Below are 22836 nucleotides of genomic sequence, written 5' to 3'. Positions count from 1 at the left end.
CTGGCTTCCTTCGGGTGAAGATGTAGAACTCAGCTCCTCCTGCATCATTCCTGCCTGGATGCTGCCATGTTCCCGCCTTGATGATAATGGACTGAACCTCTGAACCTGTAAGCCAGCCCCAATTAAATGTTGTCCTTTATAAGACTTATATTGATCTGGTATTTGTTCACAGCAGTAAAACCCTAACTAAGACAGATATGTTCTCAGAGGCTGGCACAATTTTGAGAAATGTGACATTTATCTCTGAATGGCTAGATGTAGAAAGACTTTTCCCTCCAGGCTGAAGAAAGAAGGTCTTTGATATAATTTGTTTTCTCTTCAGTTCATCTGGTCTTTAACTGTTTTATTCATTTCTTTCCACTTAGTTTTCAGAGATTTCCTCTTTGAGGACCTCGATCATATTCATGAAGGCTGGTTTAAGGCCGTTGTCTTGTACTGTGTCGCAATACTCAGGACTTAATGGAGACATTGCTCTGGCTGCTATTGAGTGCTGATATCTAGGCATCTGGTCCTGAGATAATCATTCTAGGTACTGGTATCTGACCTTGTCTTTGTTGTGTGGGTGTTTTGTTCCTTGGTTTCTGTTTCCTCTGGAGAGTATGGTGGCTGTGTGTTGCCTGATAAGAAATTCTTCCAAGATTCTGATAGGTGGTGGCACTGTGGGTTCCAGTAAATATGATTCTGGATAACCAGAGATGACACTTAGGAATGGATATGGGCTAGGCGTATATGTTCAACAATAGTAGAAAACAAGTACTAATATATTGTCTCATAAAATGACTATTAAGCTAACTAGGGATTAAAAAAATACATGTCATTCATATCACTAAGTTTTTTTTTTACAACCATCACAGACATTACAAGTCAAAGACAATAAGGAGAAAAAAACACCTCCAAATCTTCCTCAACATAGTACTATTGTTGGAAATTACCAGGGACTTTCACCTAGGGTGCTCATGTTACAGGAAATTTGGGGTTCCTTCTTAGGATTTCTACTCTTCTTAATAAAATAATTTAAAAACAGATTCAGAAGGAAGCTTGAGAAAATCTTATTAAAGTTAAAAATAAAAACTACAGGGATAGCTCAGCAGCTGCCTGAGGATGAGAGGGAGAAAAGAGGAAACGCCTTTTGAGCTAGGTGTGGATGTTAGCAATGGAGTCAGGCCAATTACCGAATGGCAGAAACTGAGAATGGGAAAGGGGAATTTGGAAGCAGAGTGAGAAATGCCAGAGGGTCCAATAAAGCATGCCCAGGATATGGCAAGTATTTAAAAGAGAACGAGGAAAAAGAGCAAAGAAAGAAGATTAAATGTATGTTGGTAAGAGGAGCAAGCATAAGGGTCCAGTAAGTCCAACTTTGTCTTCAGGGTATTTGCACAAACTTTGGTCTTAAATAGAAAAAGAAATAGGGTGGGAGAGAGAATGCATAATTAAATAGTCCTGGTCAAGGTGTGGTCCTCACTTTTACTATATTAACTCAGGTCCTGCAAGGTGGTCCAGAAGAAGTTATTAATCACTGATTTGCCCAAAGGAAGTGATTTAGTTTCTTTCTTTATGGGAACTGTACCTTAAGGTACAGTTCAAAGTATAGTCCATTATAGTGCAGAAGACAAGGCAACAAAAGCTTGAAGCAGCTAATCATTGTATCCATCGATCAAGAAATAAAGCAAAGAACGCTTGCCAGTGCTCAGTTTGCGTCCTCCATTTTATGTAGTCCAGGAGTCAAGCCAGGGAATGATGCCACCCAGAGTGGACAGGTCTTCCCACTTCAGTTATTGTAATTATGATAATTCCCCCCAGAGACATGTCCAGAAGCCCATCTCCAGGGATTCAAGAATCTGTCAAGTTGAAATTAGTAAAACAACACAGGCGCCAATCCAGGTCTGACAAGATGATCTGCCCCAGAGTATCCAGTTAAGACCACTTTTGTTCAATGTAGAATCATTATAGACATCTTTGCTTAAAAAAGAACTGAGCCATGGTATATACTGTGCAAGATGGATTTCAGAGTGATTGCAAGGCCTTACAGTATCAGTTCTGGGGGGAAATGCTCTTTGTCCTTAATCTTTATTTCTACATCCATTTGTCCAAAGAATCACACAATGGTCAAATGCTCTAAATTCATTAGACAAAAACAGAGATACATAGATCTAAAGTATCCAATCAAACGATTTGTGACCTATGTATGTCCCTAAGATAACCAGAGCAGATTACCTCAGGGATTTCAACCAAAGACACAGAAGAAATCTGTTCATGAAATTAGAAACTGTAGCTAGGTCTTAGAGAGTTGGAGTTGGACCAGCAGCTAAGAGTCCTACGTAAAGTAAATTAGCTAAAATGTCTGAAGAGGAAACAGAGAGACTCTGGCACACCGAGAGGTGGGGAGTGGTTGCTGTGAACTTCAGTGAGTTACAAGCATGTGGATGTTCTCCAAGCTTCCTACTATATCTAGGGAAAAAAGAAAGAGGAAAGGGTGAGCACTGAGGGGAGGGAGGGAATATTTTCAATGCTTCAACTCGCTTAGCAACCAAAGAAACCAAACTGAAGTCACTACTCTGAGACTGACCCTTGTTAACCAAAATCATCAAAATCATCAAATCGTTAATTTTTAATTATGTATCAAAAATTCTTTGTGGTTAAATAAAAGATCTTAAAAATAGTGATATTTGGATTTTAATTATAATATAATAACAATTTCTATTTAATCAGTAAAATATACCTCTGAAAGTATCCTTCTCAGCAAAAGGCCAAAAATCAACATATTTTAAAATAGTCATACAAGATAAACTTTTTTTCTTTTTCTTTAAATGGAGTGGGGAAGGTGGAAACAGTACCTCTGGAGTGAACTTAAATGTCAGGAATAAGTTAGCAAGCCCAGACAGAAGAATGAAAAGGCATGCCACCCTCAGGCTTCACAACACTAGGAATTTGTAATTCAGTGTCCTAAAGACCAACTCTTGTCTTTTATGTCTGCAGAATACTTTTAATGTCAATCAAGCATCAATCAAGAGATTTCATCACTTTAAAAATTGTTAATTACTCCTCAAGAACTATGAAATCTGGCATTGTGGTTTGAATAAAAATGGCTCCCACTGGCCCATAGTGAGTGGAACTATTAGGAGTTGTGGCCTTGAGGAGTAGGCATAGCCTTGTTGGAGGATTTGTGTCATTGCAGGAAGGCTTTGAGAGCGGCTCACTGTCTGTTCCTACTGCCTGCAGATGCAGATGTAGAACTCCAGTACCATGTTTGCCTGCATGCCACCAGCTTCCTTCCATAATGGGCTAAACCTCTGAACTGTAAGCCAGCCAATGAAATGTTTTCCTTTATAAGAGTTGCCTTGATCATGGTATCTCTTCACAACAATATAAGCCCTAACTATGACACCTGGGAACACAGAGGTTGCCTCACTTCTAGTAAAAGTCCCTTCTAGAAAGCAACAGCCCCACATCCTATCTCACCATACAGGACCCAGTTTTCTCAATGCTCCTGACCAGATTTTCTTGGGATACGAGATACCAATCCCTGTTTTGTCGATGTAGACCTTCCAATTTCCAAATGTGTACAACCAACTTATAAGTGGTTTATACAGGGCAGGCTCAGATATATAACATCAACCAGCAATTCACTATACCCAAACCAAAACACAAGCTATGGGACTTTGAATGAAAATGAGAATGGCCCCCATAGGTCCATATATTCAAATGCTTAGTCACTAGGGAGTGGAATTGTTTAAGAAGGATCAGAAATCAAGGACTTGTTAGAAGAGGTGTGCCACTAGGAGTGAGCTTTGAGCCTCTCTCTGTATGTGTCTCTGTCTCTTTCTATCTCTATCTCTTTCTCTGTCTGCCTCTCTGTCGCTGTTTCTCTGTCTCTATCTCTCTGTCTCTGTGTCTCTGTCTCTGCCTCTCTCTCCCTCTCCCTCTCCCCCTCTCCTTCTCCTTCTCTGTCTCTCCCTGCTGCCTGTGCATCAAATACAAAGCTTTCAGCTACTTCTCTATTCTCTAGCACCATGCTTATAAGCTTTCCACCATAATCATAGACTCACCCTCTAAAACTGTAAGCAAGCCCTGAATCAAAAGCTTTCTAAGAGTTACCTTGGTCAGAGGGCTTCATCACAGCCATAGTAACCCTAAGACACCAACTACAGGTCATTTGATCTATTTAGCTAACCACTCTATAAAGGCAAGTTCTCTTCAATCCTTCGTTTATTTTTCCTGTAATAAAATCCTACTAAGAACTGCTTCCACCTTACCGTCTAGGGAAGAAAGAAGGAATATTCAAATTGTAAGATCTATTTTCACATACACAGAAGTGTACGTGTGTCTTACAATTGGGCAGGGTCTCACTACATAGTTAGTCCTGGTCAGCCTAATGCTGAGCTATGCTGGCTTCAAACTTAGAGTTCTATCTGCCTCCAAGTGCTAAAATTCTTTTTTAATTAACTAATTATTTTATTTACATTTCAAATGTTGCCCCTCTTCCTGTTTTCCCACTTTCTGAGTTTTTCACCCCATCCACCCTCCCCTTTGCTTCTGAAAGAGTGCTCCCCCAACACCCACCCAACCCTGCCTCACCCCCACTAGCATCTCCCTTCCCAGGGCATCAAGTTTCTGCAGGATTAAGCACATCCTCTCCCACTGAGGCCAGACAAGGCAGTCCTTGTTACATATGTGACAGGGGCCATGGACCAGCCCATGTATGCTCTTTGGTTGGTAGCTTAGTCTCTGGGAGCTCTGAGGGGTCTGGTTGGTTGATATCATTGTTCTTCCTATGGGGTTGCAATCCCCTTTAGCTCCTTCAATCCTTCCCCTAACTCTTCCATAGGGGTCCCCGGCCTCAATCCAATGGTTAGCTCTAAGTATTTGTGTCTGTCTCAGTTAGCTGTTGGTAGATCCTCTCAGAGGACAGCCATGCTAGGCTCCTGTCTGCAAGCACAATGTTGGCATCAGTGATAGTGTCAGAGTTTGGTGCCTATGCATGGGATAGATCCCAAGATGTCACTGGATGGCCTTTCCTTCAGTCTCTGCTCCATTTTTGTCCCTGCGTTTCCTTTAGACAGGAACAATTCTGGGTCAAAAATTTTAAAGACTGATGGATGGCCCTGTGCCTCAACTGGATATATGCCTGGTTACCTCTGGGTAAATGTTGCACTAAAAGATAATTTGGAAGAGAGTTATGTTGTCTTTACTTGCCAACATCATCTAAGATGATAGATTTGCTCAGGGGGAAAAAATAACTTTTTCAAAAACTGTTTGAATTTAGGGAATTGTTTTATCAGTAGCCCTAAGTACCATAAAATGAATTCTGCCACAGCCATTTTTTCTGTTACAAAATTGCCCATGATTCAGTATTATAAAAATTATATTTAGCTCAAAACAAGTTGCCAAATCTAAGCAATAATGGGGAGAAAATTCTAATTACCTAACTGGGAGAAAAGCACTAAACTTAGCATGTTTTAAAAAGAACCATATAAAAACACAGAATACTTAAAATTGTCTTTTGGAAAAATAAGACAAAACAATGAACTAATACATCTCTACAATAGAGTTATGAGAAAAAAACAGACCCACTGCCTGTCAACAGGTAGGCAATTCAATCCAATCCATCCACCTGGATAAGGCAGCCCTAACAACCACCAACGGTTGCCTGGGTTTCAAAAAATAGGCATGGTGGTTGCCATGGTGACAATATGCCTCTTTTGGAACCTGGAACTCAGTAGTACTAGGTATTTATGAGCTTCATAACACCAGTGCCTCCTCCCACACTCTGAATCATAGCTCAGGCTTTATAACTTCATCAAATCTGATTTCATACTGACTTTTGTAAGTCAACAATGTTCCTTTAGCAATATGAGTACATAAATGTCAAAAAAAAATCTAGTTCACTTAACACGTTAAGTGCACATACTCAATGGACAATTAATGTTAAGTGCCTTAAAGTTCTGTGGCACTATTGGAAACTGCTGTTTTCTTATTGTACTTGGGCATGATCGTTTCTTATTAATTCATTTCTTAGCTTATAGTTATAGGTAACAGTATTCCTATCTCTAATAAGAAAGTAAAAATTGAAACATAACTCTTAGAAACACCTTTAAGTAAAATATCTTTTATTTAAGTAACATTCTTAATTATTAAAGCCTAGCCCAAAAAGGCATCATATTGGTAGTAAAACACTAAGGAAAAAATATCAGTTACAAATCACAATTTCACAATTTTTTCTCTTTATTTTTATATATTTTATTTATTTTTTTATTTATTATTTATTTATTGATTGATTGAGACAGGGTTTTTCTCTGTAGTCCTAACTGTTCTGTAGACCAGGCTGGTCTCCAACTCAAGATCTGGCTGTCTCTGCCTCCTGAGAGCTGGAATTGAAGGTATGTATCACCAACGGCCATGTTCACAATTTTTTGATGCATTTTGGTGATGTGCATCTAATAGACTGCCAATGATATCATGCTGCTACTTCTGAATTTCCTTTCACTCAGTTGTTAGTTTGAATTAAAGAAGAGCACATTTATAACAACCTGAACTGAAAACAATCTAGACATCTATCAATTACTGATTGGACATAACCAAAAAAAATGCAGAATGGAATATTTTCAACATAAAGAAACATGTAACATATTATAAACGAACCTCAAAACATTATAAGTAAAAGAAACTGGAGAGTCATATATTGTATAATTTCATCTGAAATGCCCAAAATAGGCAATGCAGACAAAAATATACACAATGGTCTGGGAAATGGTTGAAGTGAGGATTAGCCAAATATGGAACCTTATTTGTGGACTGAAAATGTTCTGAATCTGATTTATTGTGATGGCTGCATCATTCGACAAAATTACTAAAGATCATCCAGTTACACGTTTGGAACAGAAAGTTTTGTGGCATGTAAAATACATCTCAATGAAAAGGTAGCTGTGTCTTTTTAAGAGCCAAAGACCAGGGCTGCAGAAATCCCTTCCCCGATGAGAAAGCAGAGAGCAAACACGTCACGCAACACGTTTAAAGTTCTCCCGGCTCCATCACAACAGCAAACGCAGAAAAGGACTGAAGCTCAGTTTCACCTTTCCACTCATTTTACTAAAATGGCTTAGTGATTTTTTTTAATTTACACCTTATGGATCAAATGTTCTTTCGTACATATTTTAATGCATTGTTTACTCTTTTTTCTCCCCCACCTTTTCTTTCTCCATAATCCCTCCCACTCTTCACAGATGCTCTTCCAAAATTCATGCTTTTTGGTTTTGTTTTGTGATCACTGTAGCCCGGAGAGCGCCCCCTGCCTGTAATACAACTGAAAACAATAACTGTTCCTCCCCCAGAATCCATCAGTTTTCAAGGGTAAGATAGAGAAAACTTTTTAAAAATTAAAAAAAAAAACTATAGAAAAATTTATTTGAAATAGGATTCTGCAAGTACCAGAATTAGAGAAGCAATGATTCAAATATATAAAACATTCATGATTAAATAGTAATTTGCAGAAAAAACAAATCCAAGAAAAATCCATCTGACATCTTCCATGTTACTAGTTCTTTTTTAAAGAAAGCTTCTTAAGTCTACAGAATAATACAAATAACTGTAGATACAATAATGGAAAAGGAAGTTAACCACCATTTTAACGTGATTTAGGCAAGAATTATGAATTGTTGTCAGACCTACTAAGTGTATGGCTAGAGGAAGAGGAGGACATTTAAGAAAACAAACCAAAATGCTTCCCAGATTACATAATGGAGGAAAACAAAATTTAAAATTACATAAAGAAATACAAGTGTGGCCCTTAATTGGATCCTAGTTTATACAAAGCAGCTATAAAACCTATTTTGGGAAATAATTGTAATTTAAATATGGAATGTTAGTAAATATTCAAATATTTTTGCCACCTGTAATGTCATCTTTGCAATCTGTTTTTATGGAGGTTGTATTAGTCGGGGTTTCTCTAGCATCACAGAACTTATTAAAATTCCATATACATATGGAACTTACAGGGATGACTGCAGTATAACTAACCCAACAATGGGCAGCTGTGCCCGTTGGTCTTCTGTATATTCTGGAATTCCAAAGTAGGCTCCAAAGCCAGTGAAGGAATGAATGTGCTAGCAAGAGAGGGCATTCAGGCAAAGAGCAAAACTGCCTTCTTCCATGTAATATAGACTTCCAGCCGAAGTTGTGGCCCAGATTAAAGGTATGTCTTTCACCCTCAAGATCCAAATCAGAGGTTTGTCTTCCTACCTCAAAGGTCCCAACTAGAAGTGAATTTACCCACTTCAAACCAAGCCACACTTTCACAAGTGTGCCCTCCATTTCTGGATCGTAGTTCACTCCAGATAAGAGTCAAATTGGCATCCAAAAATAGCTGTAACAGGTGTACACTAAAGCGAAGCTCCAAAGTCTGTCTCTCTTCAAAACACTTCAATGACTTTGAAGCGGAAATTCAAATCCAAGCCTTATTTTCCTAATTTACTGTTGCCACTTAATGTTCACTGAATGCTTATAAAACAGTAATTACATCGAAATTTACAGGCGAGGGTTCAAAGAAGTGACCTACCTGGAATACATTTTTTATTCAAAGTACCAACTGAGCTGACGTAAATTTAAAGGTAAAGGGATACTATTATTATCTTACTAGGTTCATGACACCAAAATGTATAAAAGAAACGAGAACGGAAAGGTCCGCTGTCATATCATAGGGCTAAAAACATCTAGAATAGGTAGTTGCTTAGTGTAAGAGATTGTTCCAACAATTTGAAGCAGTAGACATAAAATCTCTTAACCCTTTCCGATATCGCTGCTTCCTACAACTTGAGTGAGCTACTTCTCATGCTGAGAACTCACAGGGTTGTTTTAAAAATCCCTTTCTTTGGGATCACCAAACTAAACAAAGGGTTCTCTCCGACTTGTTTTTAGGAGTATCAGAAAATACTAAAATATTTACTTTAATTCATGTTACTTTTGTATTCAGGGGCGTGTTGTTACAGAGGTGAATGTACACTGGTGCACTGACCATCTGTGTCTACAGCTCTCTTCAAAAACACTTAAATGATTTTATGAAACTGAAAATTAAAACCTGTCTTAACTTCCTAATTTGATGTTACCTCTAAATGATCGTTAGCTAGTAATAAAACACACTAATTACACAGAACTTCTGCAGACAAGGGTTCAGAGAGCCTTTATGCCTGGGTACCAGCCTTAAAGACGAAAATCGTTAGCCATTTTTTTCCCTGCCCCTCTAAACGCGAAGGGTGGCGTTGTCGTCACTCGTTCCTCATTGGGGAGTGGGCGGCCTCTGCACGTCGGCCTCTGCACGTCGGTCCGCGTGCCGCCACGACCCGCCTTTCGGTAGCCGATTTTGTCCTACTCTGAACAAGTAAGATGGGAAAAGATGCTGCGTGCCGGCCCTCGGGAGCCGCGACCTCAGTTCAGCGAATGAAAAAGCGTCGGGTCTTCGCGCAGCACGCCGGGGTTCCGCCACGAGCACGCTGGAAGGGCCAGACCTACCCCGCGAGGGACGCTCTGAGTGGTTCCGCCCCCCACGCCCTAGCCACGCCCTCCGGTTTGCTGACGTCCTGGATCACGTGCCACGAGATCCAGGCAACCAGGAGCTCCCCGGTTCCGGAAGTCGGGCCAGGCTCCGCCCGTCGCCGCCGACGTCACGCTCAGTCCCTACCACTACGGTGCCTCCGCGTCCGAGTACGGGGAGAGCCGCGGTTTCCTCCGAAGCAGCGCGGCCGCTTCCGGGCCCCCGGTCCGTTCGAGCGAGGATTTTGAGGTTGTTGACTGGCTGGCCGGGGAACACTTGCGTGCGGTACAGAAAGCCGGAGGCGCGCAGGCCTTCCCGCCCAAGCCTTTCCCCCTCTCAGCCACTCGTGGTGCACTTGGTTCCGCCGAAGCGCACGACGGTTCCGCCCCCTTCTTCCTTGTCATTGATGTTGTTGTTCTTGTCAGTGCCGCAGCCCCGACCGCCGGGAGCGCGAACCCGAGCCGGGGCCGCCCGGGTGGTGCGGTGGCGGCGGCGGCAGCGGCTGCGGCTGCGGCAGCTGCGCCGGCTGCGGGGGCTGCTGCGAGGACTGCGCGGGCGGTCGGGGACGAGCGGCCGGCGGCGGAGCCGGATGGCTCTGTGCGGGCAGGCGGCCGGCGCCGCGTCGCTGCCCAGCGAACTCATCGTGCACATCTTCTCCTTTCTGCCGGCGCCCGACCGGCTGCGGGCCTCGGCCTCCTGCTCGCACTGGCGGGAGTGCCTCTTCTACCCAGCCCTGTGGCCCCAGCTCCGCATCTGCCTCCGCGTCTCGCCAGCGGAGCAGCCGCGGCTCGAGTTTCTCATGCGCAAGTGCGGCTGGTTCGTACGGGAGCTACGGGTTGAGTTCGCCGCGGAGAATTATCTGAGCGGAGGCGGCGGCCCGGGCGACGGTGGCGGAAGCGGCGGGGGCACCGACACGGGCAACGGAGGGGAAGAAAGTGAGGCCCTGCAACTCTCCTCCCGCTGGCTAGAAGTGCTGCGCATCTACTTGGAGCTGGTGTTGTGCGTGCTGCTCAGCATCCGGAACAACAGGTAGGCTTGCGTGGAGACCACGAGGGTCGTCTCCCCTTCCTCTCGCCTTGGGAAGATCCCGTGGGGGTGTGCCGGCCGGCTTCAGGGTGGCCTTGTGTCGGTGCAACTATCGGTCCTGACCGGACTGTTTCCGGAGACAAGAGATGATAATGGGACTTGGCGAGACACTTTATCAAACGATGTTCCTAGAGCCTCTCAGGCATGGTTTCATTCATCCGTTCTTGGCAATGGGATAGAGCTACTGGGCAATGTCATTATCTTATGCGTGGGAAAGTTGTGAGGCGTCTACAAAAAATAAGACAGTTTTCTGATTCTGAATTTGACCATTGGCGATAGGTAATTCATAGTGACGAGGTGAGTAATTTTCCTGCTGATGTCCCTGACTACAAGAATCATAAGAAATCTTTAACAGTCCTTTCCCTACCTGAAATAGTTCTATTAGCCTGGACCATGCCCAAAACTGGGAAGAGTGCTAGTTAAAATCATTGAGGGAGAAAATTGTCAGACTTGAAGCTTCAGCCCATGCACCATCAAACTGAACTTACTCCCAATGATTAACACAAAAGTAATGCAACATAACTTGGGATGGAGTAAAGGAGCTGGGCAGACTGGGGGTGGAGGTAAGTATAAAACTGTCATTTCGAATCAGGACTTTTATTATAATTCCACCTAGAGCTCATAACCCATATTCGGACTCCAGGGCAGACTCCATATCCTATCAGTATTTCTCTTTTGTCCCATGAAAGTCTAGTGCCTGTCCAACCATACTTATATTTTCTGTATCTGAATATTTATTCCAACCTTACAGTGGCACTCCTAATTCGGAAGAAAAATAAGTGCAGCACAAATAATTTAGTGGTTTGACATTCCAACATTGCTAGGGTCAAGGCAGAAAATATTGTCCCACTTTGCAGACCAGAAATGGGTGCTTAGTAGGACAAGTGATGTACAATGTTATATGGCACTGTTTTTCTCTAAGCAGTGTCCTTCCTTTCACTTTGTGTTAAATAGGGTTGAGAATGGATTGTGATTAATGCTAAGCCAAATATGTCTTATGTATAGACTACATTTTTTTTCCATGATCTATAATTAAATCAAGAGTTTAAGCAAGGGTGGTGGTGGCATTTGCCTTTAATCCTAGCACTTTGGGGGGCAGAAGCAGGGGAATCTCTGACTTCGAGGACAGCCTGGTCTACAGAGTGAGTTTCAGGACAGCCAGGGTTACACAGAGAAACCCTGCTTCAAGTAGGTTAAGCTATATTATAGCATCATATTGTATATGGATGCCAGGATGATACAGATCTGGAATCCCAATATGTGGGAGCTAGAAGCAGGGAACTTAGGAGTTCAAGGTCATCCATCATCTTCTGCATAGCAAGTCCAAGGCCAGCATGAGCTTTGTGAACTCCTGTCTCAAGAAACAAAACAATACAAAAAAAATTGTTTATGGGAACTTTTTTCCAGGGCCCTGTTTCATAAGCTTTTCACATGAAGCCATTCCACTTTCTTGCTTTAATTTATTTGTCAGAATTAACTAAGGCTAAAATTTTTCTTAACCAGGTTGGGGGCTTTCTCTCAAGATTTGAGCATAGCTAGAGACCAGCTGATATGTTCTGAGTCATCCAGCCCCTGCAAAAAGAGGTTGGGGGTGGGGTGGGGCGGGAGCATAGTGCCTTTGATTCAAGTAAGAACTTTCCACAGTGCCTAGCTTTTCTCAGTGTTTTTAATAAACTATGGGTGGATCTGTAGCATGTATACACAATAGTACGGTACTACATTTTATCTTTAGTTCTTTTCCTTTCATCTTTACCATTTAAGTCTCTGTCCTAATGTACTTGTTTGTGAAGTTCTGTGTGTCTGCTCTTCTGAGTCTGCTATCACTTCTCTGCTAACAACTGTCAGTTGTCCGTGATTGTGAGTTTTTCCTTCCATCTGCTATAGTGAGTACACTGATGCTTTGGTAGCGTGTTCATTATGTATGTTTATATTATTTGTACTAATGCTATCTCTCTTAAAATTAAATCCTGTCAGACTGGGGTGTAGCTTAGTTGGTAGGTGCTTTTCTGGTATACAGGAAGTTGTGGCTAGGTTCAGTCCCTAGCACCACTTATTTTGACAGTGGTAGCACACACACTTGTCCTTCAACACTCGGAAGAAGCAGAAAGATCCAAGGTTCAAGGTCAGCCTTGTCTATATAGCTAGTTTAAAGGAATACACGAGACCCTTTTTTTTTTTTTCCCAAAAAAAGTTATGTTTATATGTTTGGAGATAATGTCATTTTTATTTTTGGAACTGTCTAAATACTCTGATACTGGAAGTACTCAAATGATAAAAATATAAATGAGACTTTTCCTTAAAGCTTTAACAAATTAAAAACATTTTAAGCTAACTATCTTATTCACTAACTTCAGTGAAGCCTGTGGCCTTCTTTTTTTTTGTAAACTTTCAGTGTCACTTGTGATTCTGTGATTAAAAACTACAAACCTAAAACAGTGTATTAACAATGTCACTTAGTGGTTTTTTGATGGTTTTTCTAGTGTTGAAGTACTGTGTGTTCTACCACTGCCAATTTAAGTGCTGCTGGGAACTGAACCCAGTGCTTCCTGTATGCCAGAACTTAGTAATAAGAAATAAACATTATATATTCTTTTAATTTATAACGCTCTTACTTTATGATTTCTGCCATTTTTAAACATAAAAGTATGAATTATACTGTACCAGACATTCCACTTCCCAGCCTTGTGCTGAATGCCTTACACAAGTCATAGTTACTTTGATTTTCTTCCAAGTATGGCCATGCCTTACAGGAAAAGAACCAAAATGTTGACCTAGAGTTGTGGGGTATAATCAGTGTTACTGATCTTCTGAGAGAATAACTGTCTGTCTGTTTTGAGTTGAATTATTTATACTGTCAGAGTGATTATGGCTGCCATACTGGTATCGAATGTGTTAAGAACAGATGATCATAAACAATAAAGAATACATCTTTGCCAATAAAACACAGGGTTTCAGAAATATTTCTTTAAAGGAGGCAAGACCTCCTGCCTTGTCTCGAACTGCAGTAAAAGCTCACTAAAATGTTTTGTTTGTTTTTGTTTTTTAATTTGGATTTTTTTGTTGGTGGTAATTTTTTCTTTGTTTTTGTTTCTCTCTGTAGCTTTGGCTGTACTGGAGCTCACTCTATAGGCCATGCTGACTTCAAACTCAAACAGAGTTTGAGTGCTGGGGTTAAATGTGTGCCCCATCACCTACAACTTAAAATGCGTGTTAAATGGGTTAAATTTACTCTGCAGTGGTTCTATAAGAAATTCTGGGAGGATTGGGAGGGGAACACCCATATAGAATGGGAAGGGGAGGGGGTGGGGGTGTTGGCATGGAAACTGGGAAAGGGAATAACATTTGAAATGTAAGTAAGAAATACCCAATTTAATAAAGATGGGGGGAAAAAAGAAAAGAAATTCTACCACATTCAAAACAAGTTCAGAAATACATTTGTAACTTTCAGCTAAGGCATCAGTCATATTTAGTCTTGAAATGCTGTGTTTCATACTTAAGAAAAATGAAATTTTGTTATCAGAAAAATTTGGGATAATATATAATAGACTCACTCATTAAAAAGTATTCTCTTTAGGAGCATTCCCTGAATCTCATGTATCCTAGGCAGATGCAGTTTTCTAGCAGTAGATGTTGACGTAATAATATTGTCTAATTGATGTTTATCGTCTCTGTGTACTGTATATAAGCTTTTCTGAATTGGAATGGTGCTTTTTTTTTTTTTTTTTTAAGATGAAACATTGAACCAGGCCAGAGAAGTTAAATGTGGGATTGGTTTTCTTCTTTACAATTCAAGGCTTTGCTTCTCTTTCCTAGTTTGTAGACTGGCTACTTTATGGTTACTTCTACTTCATTATCCTGTGTGTCAGTTAGCTTTTTTATTCCTGTAACATATGTTTCAGTTAAATTATTAACTGATGAAAAGAGAGATGTTAAAAGTGGTGGTGAGTGTCTTTTAATCCCACCACTTGAAAAGTGGAGGCATGTGAATCTCTGTGAGTTTGAAACCAGCCTGGTCTACAAAGTGACTTCCAGGACAGTCAGAGCTACATAAAGAGAGCCTATCAAAAAAATAATAATTTTGCTTACTGTTTTGAAGGTTTCAGTCTGTTGACCTGTTTGTTGGCTCTAATATTGTTCTGTCTACCCAATACAGTGCCACTAGCCACATAAGTTTATTTAGATTTTAAATTCAAGCCTACCTTAGCCATGAACTTTGAGCATAATCCATATCCCAATTTCAGCACTATCTCAAACAAGTCCATTAATTCAACAGACTTGAGCCTTACTTTTCTTAAAAGAAAATGCTCCAGCAACTAACAAATACTGCGTGAGACAGCTTTCATTTGATGAGCTCACTGATTATTACTTGGTTTAAACAGCTCATTATAAAATACATATAATATGTGGTGATTGACCAATTCATACTGCCCAAGAAGTATTGCTGATGGAGACAATAGGTAAGTTTGTGAATAACCAACAACTCCATACGTTAAAATGATATGGTAATGGAGTTCCCCAAGATAGCCTTATGATCAGTTAAGATCACTGTGAATAGAGGCTGATCAAACTCACTGGAGAGCTACCATGAGAGGGATTGGAGTTTCTAATGCATGGTACAGTTTTATGTTTATTGAGAATAAGAAATAAGACGCAAAGGGACACAAAAAAAAAAAATAAGACTCAAACCACTGAGAAACCTGAATAAAGTAATTAAATCCATCTTAATGTAGTGTTATTCTTGAGACAGCCTTGGAAGAGTTTTCCTAACTTGAGACCTAAAGTGATAATTAAAAAAATATGGTTATGGTTTTTAGTTTCTGAACACTGAGAGCCTACTATATGCCAGAGAATGTAGACAAATCCCTTGTTCTTGTGACATCTACTTTCTAGGAAGACAATACTCAAATAAAAGGTCTCTTCAAGTTGTATAAATGAAAGTCAGATAATAAAAAGAGTATGGGCTGAGGAAAGAGCTCAGTTGGTTAAGTCCTTGCCACACATGCATGAAGACCTCCTGAGTTCAGTTCCCAGCACCCACATAAAAAATCAGGAATGGTGACTCACACTGTAATCCTAATGTTAGGGAGATGGAGTCAGGCTCCCTGGCTCTCTGGCCACAGGTCTCAGTGAGATAACCTAAGCAATGCGGCCACCGTCCATACCCTGACATCCACATACATTCAGGGACTCATTTGCACAGTAGATAAAAGGAGATTATAGTAGTGACTTAAGTTGGAACAGTAGATAGAGTGGTTCACAAAGACGTCTTTGGAAAAGTCTTTTAGAGCTGTGTGGTGAATGACTAGAGTTGCCCTGTGTGTCTCAGAGCAAATAACATTCCAAGTACAGAGCAGACCTGAGGCCTGAACTTGGCACGATTTTTGGTCTGGAAAGAGTGATGACCAAGGCAAATGAATAACTGAGCCATGTCAGGAAAAGTTCTGGGAGCCAAAGGGGAAGAAAGATGGAGCTATAGAAGCGTGTACAACTGTCTTATTCACTTGTTGCTGCAAAAAGATACCACAAGCAAGGCAACTCTTATAAAGGAAAGCATTTAATTGGAGCTGGCTTAGTATCAGAGGGCTAGTCCATTATCATCATGGCAGACAGGCAAGGTACGGGAGCAGTGCCTGAGAGTTTTATATGCTGATAGGTAGACAGCATGCAGACAGAGACACTGGGACTGACTCCAGCTTTTGAAACCTCAAAGCCCACCCCTAGCAACATACCTCCTCTAACAAGGCCAGGCCTATTCTTCCTCTTACTCCTCAAACAGTTCATCAGGTGGTGTTCTTTAGGGACCATCTACTTTGCTTTTTGAAATAAGGTCTCAGTTGACCTGAATTCCGAGAACAGACAAGGCTGACTGTTTAGGAGCACCAGGGATCTGTTTGTAAAAGTGGGAGCTGGGCATCTGTCTACATTAGGTCTTCATGCTTGTGTTGTAAGTATTTTACTTACTGACTGAGCTGTCATTTAATTCATGCTTTTTTGATGACTGTGGCTGCAGGTAACTCTAGTCTGTGCATGATAATGTTTTCCTGGCGTGGATGGTTCCACATAACTTGTGAGTCTCTCCTATCCATAACCAGCCAGTTTATGCGTATATTGTTGGCTCTACTATTAAAAGATGGTTAACGGTTTATTGTCACAATTAGAAAACATTTTTATTCCATTGCCATTTAGTGCTTGGACATTGGAAATATGCCCTAAACCTGAAACTAGAAATCTTCCAAAGCATCTCAGTATATTAACTAGGTAAATTTTATTATGATTGTTAATTAAATTCTTATAAACTCAAAACTATACAGTTATTTTAATTTCTTTCTGAATTCCCAAGAAATGTGTTTATAAAAATAGAAAAATTGGAAGATACAGAAAAAAATAACCTCAGCAGATAGCGTCACCAGTAAATGTATACATCTTTCTGCAAAATTGTAGTGCTTTATAATTTTTATCTTTTTCATCAATATGTGCATTTTTATCACATGAAAAATTTTGTTATAAGAGCAAGTTGACTTAAATAAGTCAAACAATTGTTTTCCTGCAGAAACATTAAAATAATATTCAAATAAAGTATGTATAGTAAGGGGTTGGGGATTTAGCTCAGTGGTAGAGCGCTTGCCTAGGAAGCACAAGGCCCTGGGTTCAGTCCCCAGCTCCGAAAAAAAGAACCCAAAAAAAAAAAAAAAGTATGTATAGTAAAAGGCTAGAACCCATTTAAGAAGTTATATCACCATAGACAAGGCCAAACCTGAGAAATCCATGCTCCTGTGGGTAAGAACACAGTAGCTTTTTCCTTCGCTTGCCTCCTAGGCCTTCTGTGGTAGTGAAGGATACAGTGGATGATATTCCTGGCCATCTGGTTTTTGTAAGAAGCCTTTTATCTTCACCCTAAGGACCCATTTCTATCTTGCCTCATACTACCACAGACCCTCAGACAACAAAGAGCAACAAAAGTGACCTTCCTCTTACAGCTGACAGTTCCACAAGACTCAGAAGAGCTTAGACCTGGACTTTCCCTTCTGGAGAGAAGGGGAGAGATGAAGTAGGCCGTGTACCCTACTTCAGTGTAGTCCCAAAATGACCGGTTTCTGTCTTCCTTCATAGTGAGTACAGAAAGCCACTAGAGCCTAGATGCCAGGACACCTACACCAGAGAAGGGTAAACATCTCCAGTAATCTGAGGTTGGAGTAAAAGTACTGTTTCTTTAAATCCACAGACACCAGCATGGTAAGGTCGCTCCTTATGCATTACTTTGCTATCTGGTATTTCAGTTACCCATCAACCATGACCCAAAAATACTGTATGGAAAAAGTCAAACATGTTTTAAATCAGATCATTTCCAGTAGAATAGTGAAAAGTTATATTACCGCATCTGGCCCTAAGACTTGACTCATCCCTCTGCCCAGTGTATCTGTAGTGTCTATGCTGTCTACCGATTACTCACTAATAGACACTTCACTTCAGAGATTGACTGATAAAGCACCACTGTGCTGAAGTCTAAGTAACCCATACTTTACTTAGTAATAACACCAAGCACACGAGTACTGAAACCAGCAGGTCAGCTATGCCACAGAAAACCTCTAAAATTCTTTAAGTGAAAAGATAATAAGTTCTTTTGGTTTTTTTTGAAACAGGGTCTCAGCTGTGTACCCTCGATGCCCTGGAACTGTTTTGTAAACCAGACTGGCCTTGAGCTCACAGAGATTACCAGTTCTGCCTCCCCTCAAGTGCTGGAATTAAGTGAAAAGGTTTCACTTAGGAAACCTTCAGGAAAAAAAATAATCATACTGAGGTTGGTTGGATCTATACTACAAACAGAACTATTCTCTGAAGTTGTGAAGGAAGAAAAAATTGCTTTAGTCTTTAAGTACCTCATACTGCAGAAGTTACGACCATTGTACATGATAAGTGCCTAGTAAAAATAAAAAGGAATAAAGAAATAAACTTATAAATGGAAGCCAGGAACCAAAAGCTTGTACCAAGGTAACATTGGAAAGCATTAAAGATTTGATCGAAGAGTGCCCTATTTTAAAGAAGCCATTGACTAGGAACACTTAGATTTAGAATAGATTTGAACTGAAAAATATCAGTTGCAGGATAAACTGTGCCTGCCAGTGAATAGGTTTTTGCCACATTCCTGACAAAATGAAGATACCAATTAAAGAGAAAGAATTCAGGCCAAGCCGATCTTTCAGTGACCGAAGATGCCTGTATTAGTTACTTTATTCGTTGCTGTTATTAAGTGCCTGACAAAAACAACTTAAGAGAAGGTGTGTGTTTGACTTTGGTTTAAAAGCAGAAAGTTCAGGATAGCAGCAGAGGCGTGACAAGAGTATGAAGCAGCTGCTCATCACATTTCTCTGTCAAAGAGCAGAGAAATGAACACTGGTGTCATCTCAGTTTTTCCTTTGTATTCAGCCTAGGGCTGCTCCCCCACGCAGGATGGAGCTTCCTTGATCAATTAAATCTTCCCAGAAATACTTTGATAGACACACACCCAGAGGTATGTTTCTTTAGTGATTATAAATCTCATGTTGATAATCAAGATTGATCATTACAATTAGAATACACTTCGATAAGAGTGAAAGCACCAAGGCATAAAAGGTGGAAGGACAGGTAAACTCTGAGCCAACCATACTGTAAAGTCAAGAATAGTGGACAGGGCTGAAGAGATGGCTCAGTGGGTAAAAATAGTGGCTGCTCTTTCTTTGCTGTTTATTGTTGTTCAGATTACTGTGTTTATGTCTATAGGTTAGTGCTTCTGCAGGCTTTGGTATGAGAAGCTTCTGTTTGTAGTGGTGGCTGAGGCTTGTAACTAGTCAAAATGATGAGAATAAGTGACTGTCGAGTGCTCAGCCATTAAAACACACACACACACACACACACACACACACACACACACACACACACACATACACACACACACACACACTCTATCACCCCCTCTAAGTCTCCAGGTTGTCAAAGAAGGGATTAAAAGAACTCAAGGGCTAGAGGAGCAGGTGAGTATGTACCACTGGGCATTACCTTGCCATTTTACTCCTGAACACACAGCTACCTGCACAAGACGGGACCTGCCAGCACCCTGTCATGAAAGGGAGAAGAACTGCTGGCCCCATTTCACCCTGAGGGTTTGTGTGCATTTAATAGTAGCCACTAGTAAGGTACCGATATAACTCTAAACAGCCCTCAGCCATGTTACTGTAAGCAACATTAATGAAACTCATTACATTATTTCAGAAAGGGTAGAGGGGGATTAGTTGGGAAGAGGAAGGGAAGAACAGAATAATGGGTGTGAATATGAACAAAACATGTAAATTTATAAAATGTCATAAAATCTATTATGTAACTATACAAGACATTTTCTTTCAAAACTATACAAACCCCTGTGTTATCTTGCACCTTATCTTTCTCCCTTCTTAATTTTAAAGGTTTGCTGGCATACTGACTATAAAATATTTAATTTTCCTGTTCTATGTTTTTGTTTGTTTGGTTGGTTGGTTGGGTTTTGTTTTTTTGTTGTTGTTCTTGTTGTTGTTGTTTTTGTTTTGTTTGTTTGTTTGTTTGTTTGGTGCTGGCTTAGAGGTGAAGAATTGCTTAGTTTTGGAGTCTTTGTTTATTCCAGACATTTAAGAGGCAACGAATAACATTGCTAGGTATAGAGACCCTGGCTTGCAGTTAGTTATTGTCAAGGCTTGAAGCACATCCTCCTGTTCTTTCTTGGCCTTTAGCATTTCTGCTGAGAGGTGTGATGTAATGCTGATGGGGTAAAGCCTTTGTAAGTAACTAGGCTCTTTTCTTTGCAGCCTTGAGTATTCTTTCTTTGTTCTGAACTCTTCACATGGAGAGGTTCTTTTCTAATCATATTTGGAGTTCTAAGATTCTTCCTAATTCTGGATGTCTCCAACTTCCCCTGGGTTAGGGGACTTTCCTGCTCTAATTTCATTGAATGTGTTCATGGGGAGGGATGTGTTTGTTTCCCTAATGCCTTTGGTTTGAGCCTCAGCACCTTCTAGTTCAAGGATTGTTAAACAGCATTAGTCTTTAGATTATATATTACAGTTCTTGAAGGTCACAGCCATAATGACATTTTCTTTATTGATGTCTGAATATAGTAAAATCTTAACCTTGCTTTAATCCTTGATATTGTTTCTTCTACTTGATCTAGTGTGTTAACCCCTAGGCTCAGGATATACTATCCACTAAGCTAAATTTGTTTTAAGAAAATTTGTTTTAAGCTTTGTTGAGCATTTTCATTTCCAAAGTTTCCAAAAGGAAAGACAGACAGACAGACAACAACTGTGGTAAATGTCTTCTCATACGAGGGGCTCTCAGTGCTAATGTGGGCATGGTCATGGAAAATGCCTGCAAAGCCGCTTAATTTCTACCAATTGCCTCTCAGACTTTGAAGACATAGAAAGCAGCAGTGCCAAGGCAGTCTGTGTTGCCAGTCTGTGCAGGCCCAGACACTTAAAGTGGTCAGTCGTACCCAGCATGTTGGTCTCGATCCTGTGAAGGTCTTCCGTACCTCTGTGCCATAGAGCCCCACACTGTCCTGACATAGACTCGTGTCTATGAATTAGGATCCGGGACATAAGCAGTTCCCTGGACACACTCTGACTCAGAGTTGTCAATTGATGGAAGGAAGAGACCTTCGGGGCTTGTGGATATAAAAATTCAGAGACTACTGCTCTTGTTGGAGGTGAAGTTTGACTGTAAACACCTCTAGTGAGACAACTGAGCACCAAAGATAACCTAGTTACCCCTCCCCAGCACTGCCTTCACATAACCTAGTTATCCTTCCCCAGCACTGCCTTCACATAACCTAGTTGCCCTTCCCCACACTGCCTTTCACATCCTTTTTAAGATAGCCTAGTTACCCCTTCCCCAGCACTGCCTTTCACATCCTCCTTTTTAAGATAGCCTAGTTACCCCTCCCCAGCACTGCCTTCACATAACCTAGTTATCCCCTCCCCAGCACTGCCTTCACATAACCTACTTACCCCTCCCCAGCACTGCCTTCACATAACCTACTTACCCCTCCCCAGCACTGCCTTCACATCCTCCCTTTTAAGCTGCAGTGTAGGTCTTCTTTTTAGTCTCATTCTGTCACATATGTGTGGGTATTTTGGATGTTTTGCCTATGCACCATGTGCATTCAGTGCCTGCAAAGGCCAGACAGGATGTTGGATTCCCCCTAGAACTAGAGTTAACAGGCAATTGTGAATCACGTTGTGGGTGTTAGGATCCTCCTCAAAAAAAGAAAGCTTAGGTGCTAGAGAATTGGCTCAGAGGTCTAGAGCACTTGTTCTTGCTAATGGATCCAGGTTCAAAACGTAGCACCCATATAGAGGCTCACTGCTTCCTTGGGCACCAGACACACAATTGATATACAGATGGAAAAACACTCATACACACAAAATAATAGAAATAAATCTATGACAAAAAAAATTAAAGATGAATAATTTTTTAAAACAATTGTAGCAAGTGAATCACAATTTTTTAGAAAAAGAAAGCTTAATTCTCAGATTCATGTGAATTTGAAAGTAGGGCCATTGCCAAGTCATTAGAATTTAGTAAATCATAAATGTAAACTATGTTGGCACTAATAGCTTTTGAAAGAAAAAGAGACAGGAACTAGCTAGCTTGAAAAATCACACTGTCCTGCAGCCAAATCCCATGTGGGAGAGAGATTAACCCTCAGAAATTCGAACACTCCTGAGAAATCAGAGGAGACTACCCTCTGCCCACATTCCCAACACAAGAAGGAATCTCCTAGTGCCAACTGTGCTCCCTGGGCACAAGGACCTAGGAGCAGTCAGGGGCAGGACCCTTCTGATCCCTTCCTATGCCAAGAGCTGAAAGACAGTCACCAGGAGTGCCTACACACCCGAGAGACCAGCTTTTCTGCTCCAAGTGACCTGCCTGGTGGACTCAGGACACACAAAGGCAGAAATACTCTGGGACAGGGCACTTCCGGTTTCTGGCTGTGCCCAAAACTGAACTGATCCCATCCCATAGCTCCCTGCTCCCAAATCCCATAGGGGAGAGGGGTGAACACCCAGAAGTGTGGACTATCCTGAGACCACAGGACAGACTGCCACCCCTGCCCACCTTTGCCCACGTCCCTGGCCCAAGAGGAAACGGCATAGTGCCTCTGGACACAGGAATGTAGGAGCAGTTAGCAGCAGGTAACTGTGGTTCCAGTCTGTGCCGGAACT

At 41.1% G+C, this 22836-nt stretch overlaps 1 protein-coding gene across 3 annotated transcripts in view; it reads left to right on the top strand.

Moving 5' to 3' along the window:
- Positions 1-7729: 7729 nt before the first annotated feature.
- Fbxo33 (F-box protein 33) overlaps positions 7730-22836 on the top strand; it is a 33933-nt gene continuing 18826 nt past the window's right edge. Inside the window, exon 1 of one of the 3 annotated variants that reach the window (XM_039112237.2) lies at positions 7730-8188. Coding sequence is in view for 2 of the 3 variants with exons in the window: in XM_039112238.2 (XP_038968166.1) it covers positions 9930-10552 (623 nt within the window). In the remaining variant the exon portion in view is untranslated. Of the gene's footprint in view, positions 8189-9788; positions 10553-22836 lie in introns of those variants that run through there. The other 2 variants (XM_039112238.2, NM_001399654.1) reach the window with 2 other exon arrangements.

Source organism: Rattus norvegicus, chromosome 6, assembly GCF_036323735.1.
Source record: "Rattus norvegicus strain BN/NHsdMcwi chromosome 6, GRCr8, whole genome shotgun sequence".
Classification (NCBI taxonomy): Eukaryota; Metazoa; Chordata; class Mammalia; order Rodentia; family Muridae; genus Rattus; species Rattus norvegicus.
This window is presented reverse-complemented; position numbering and strand designations above follow the sequence as displayed.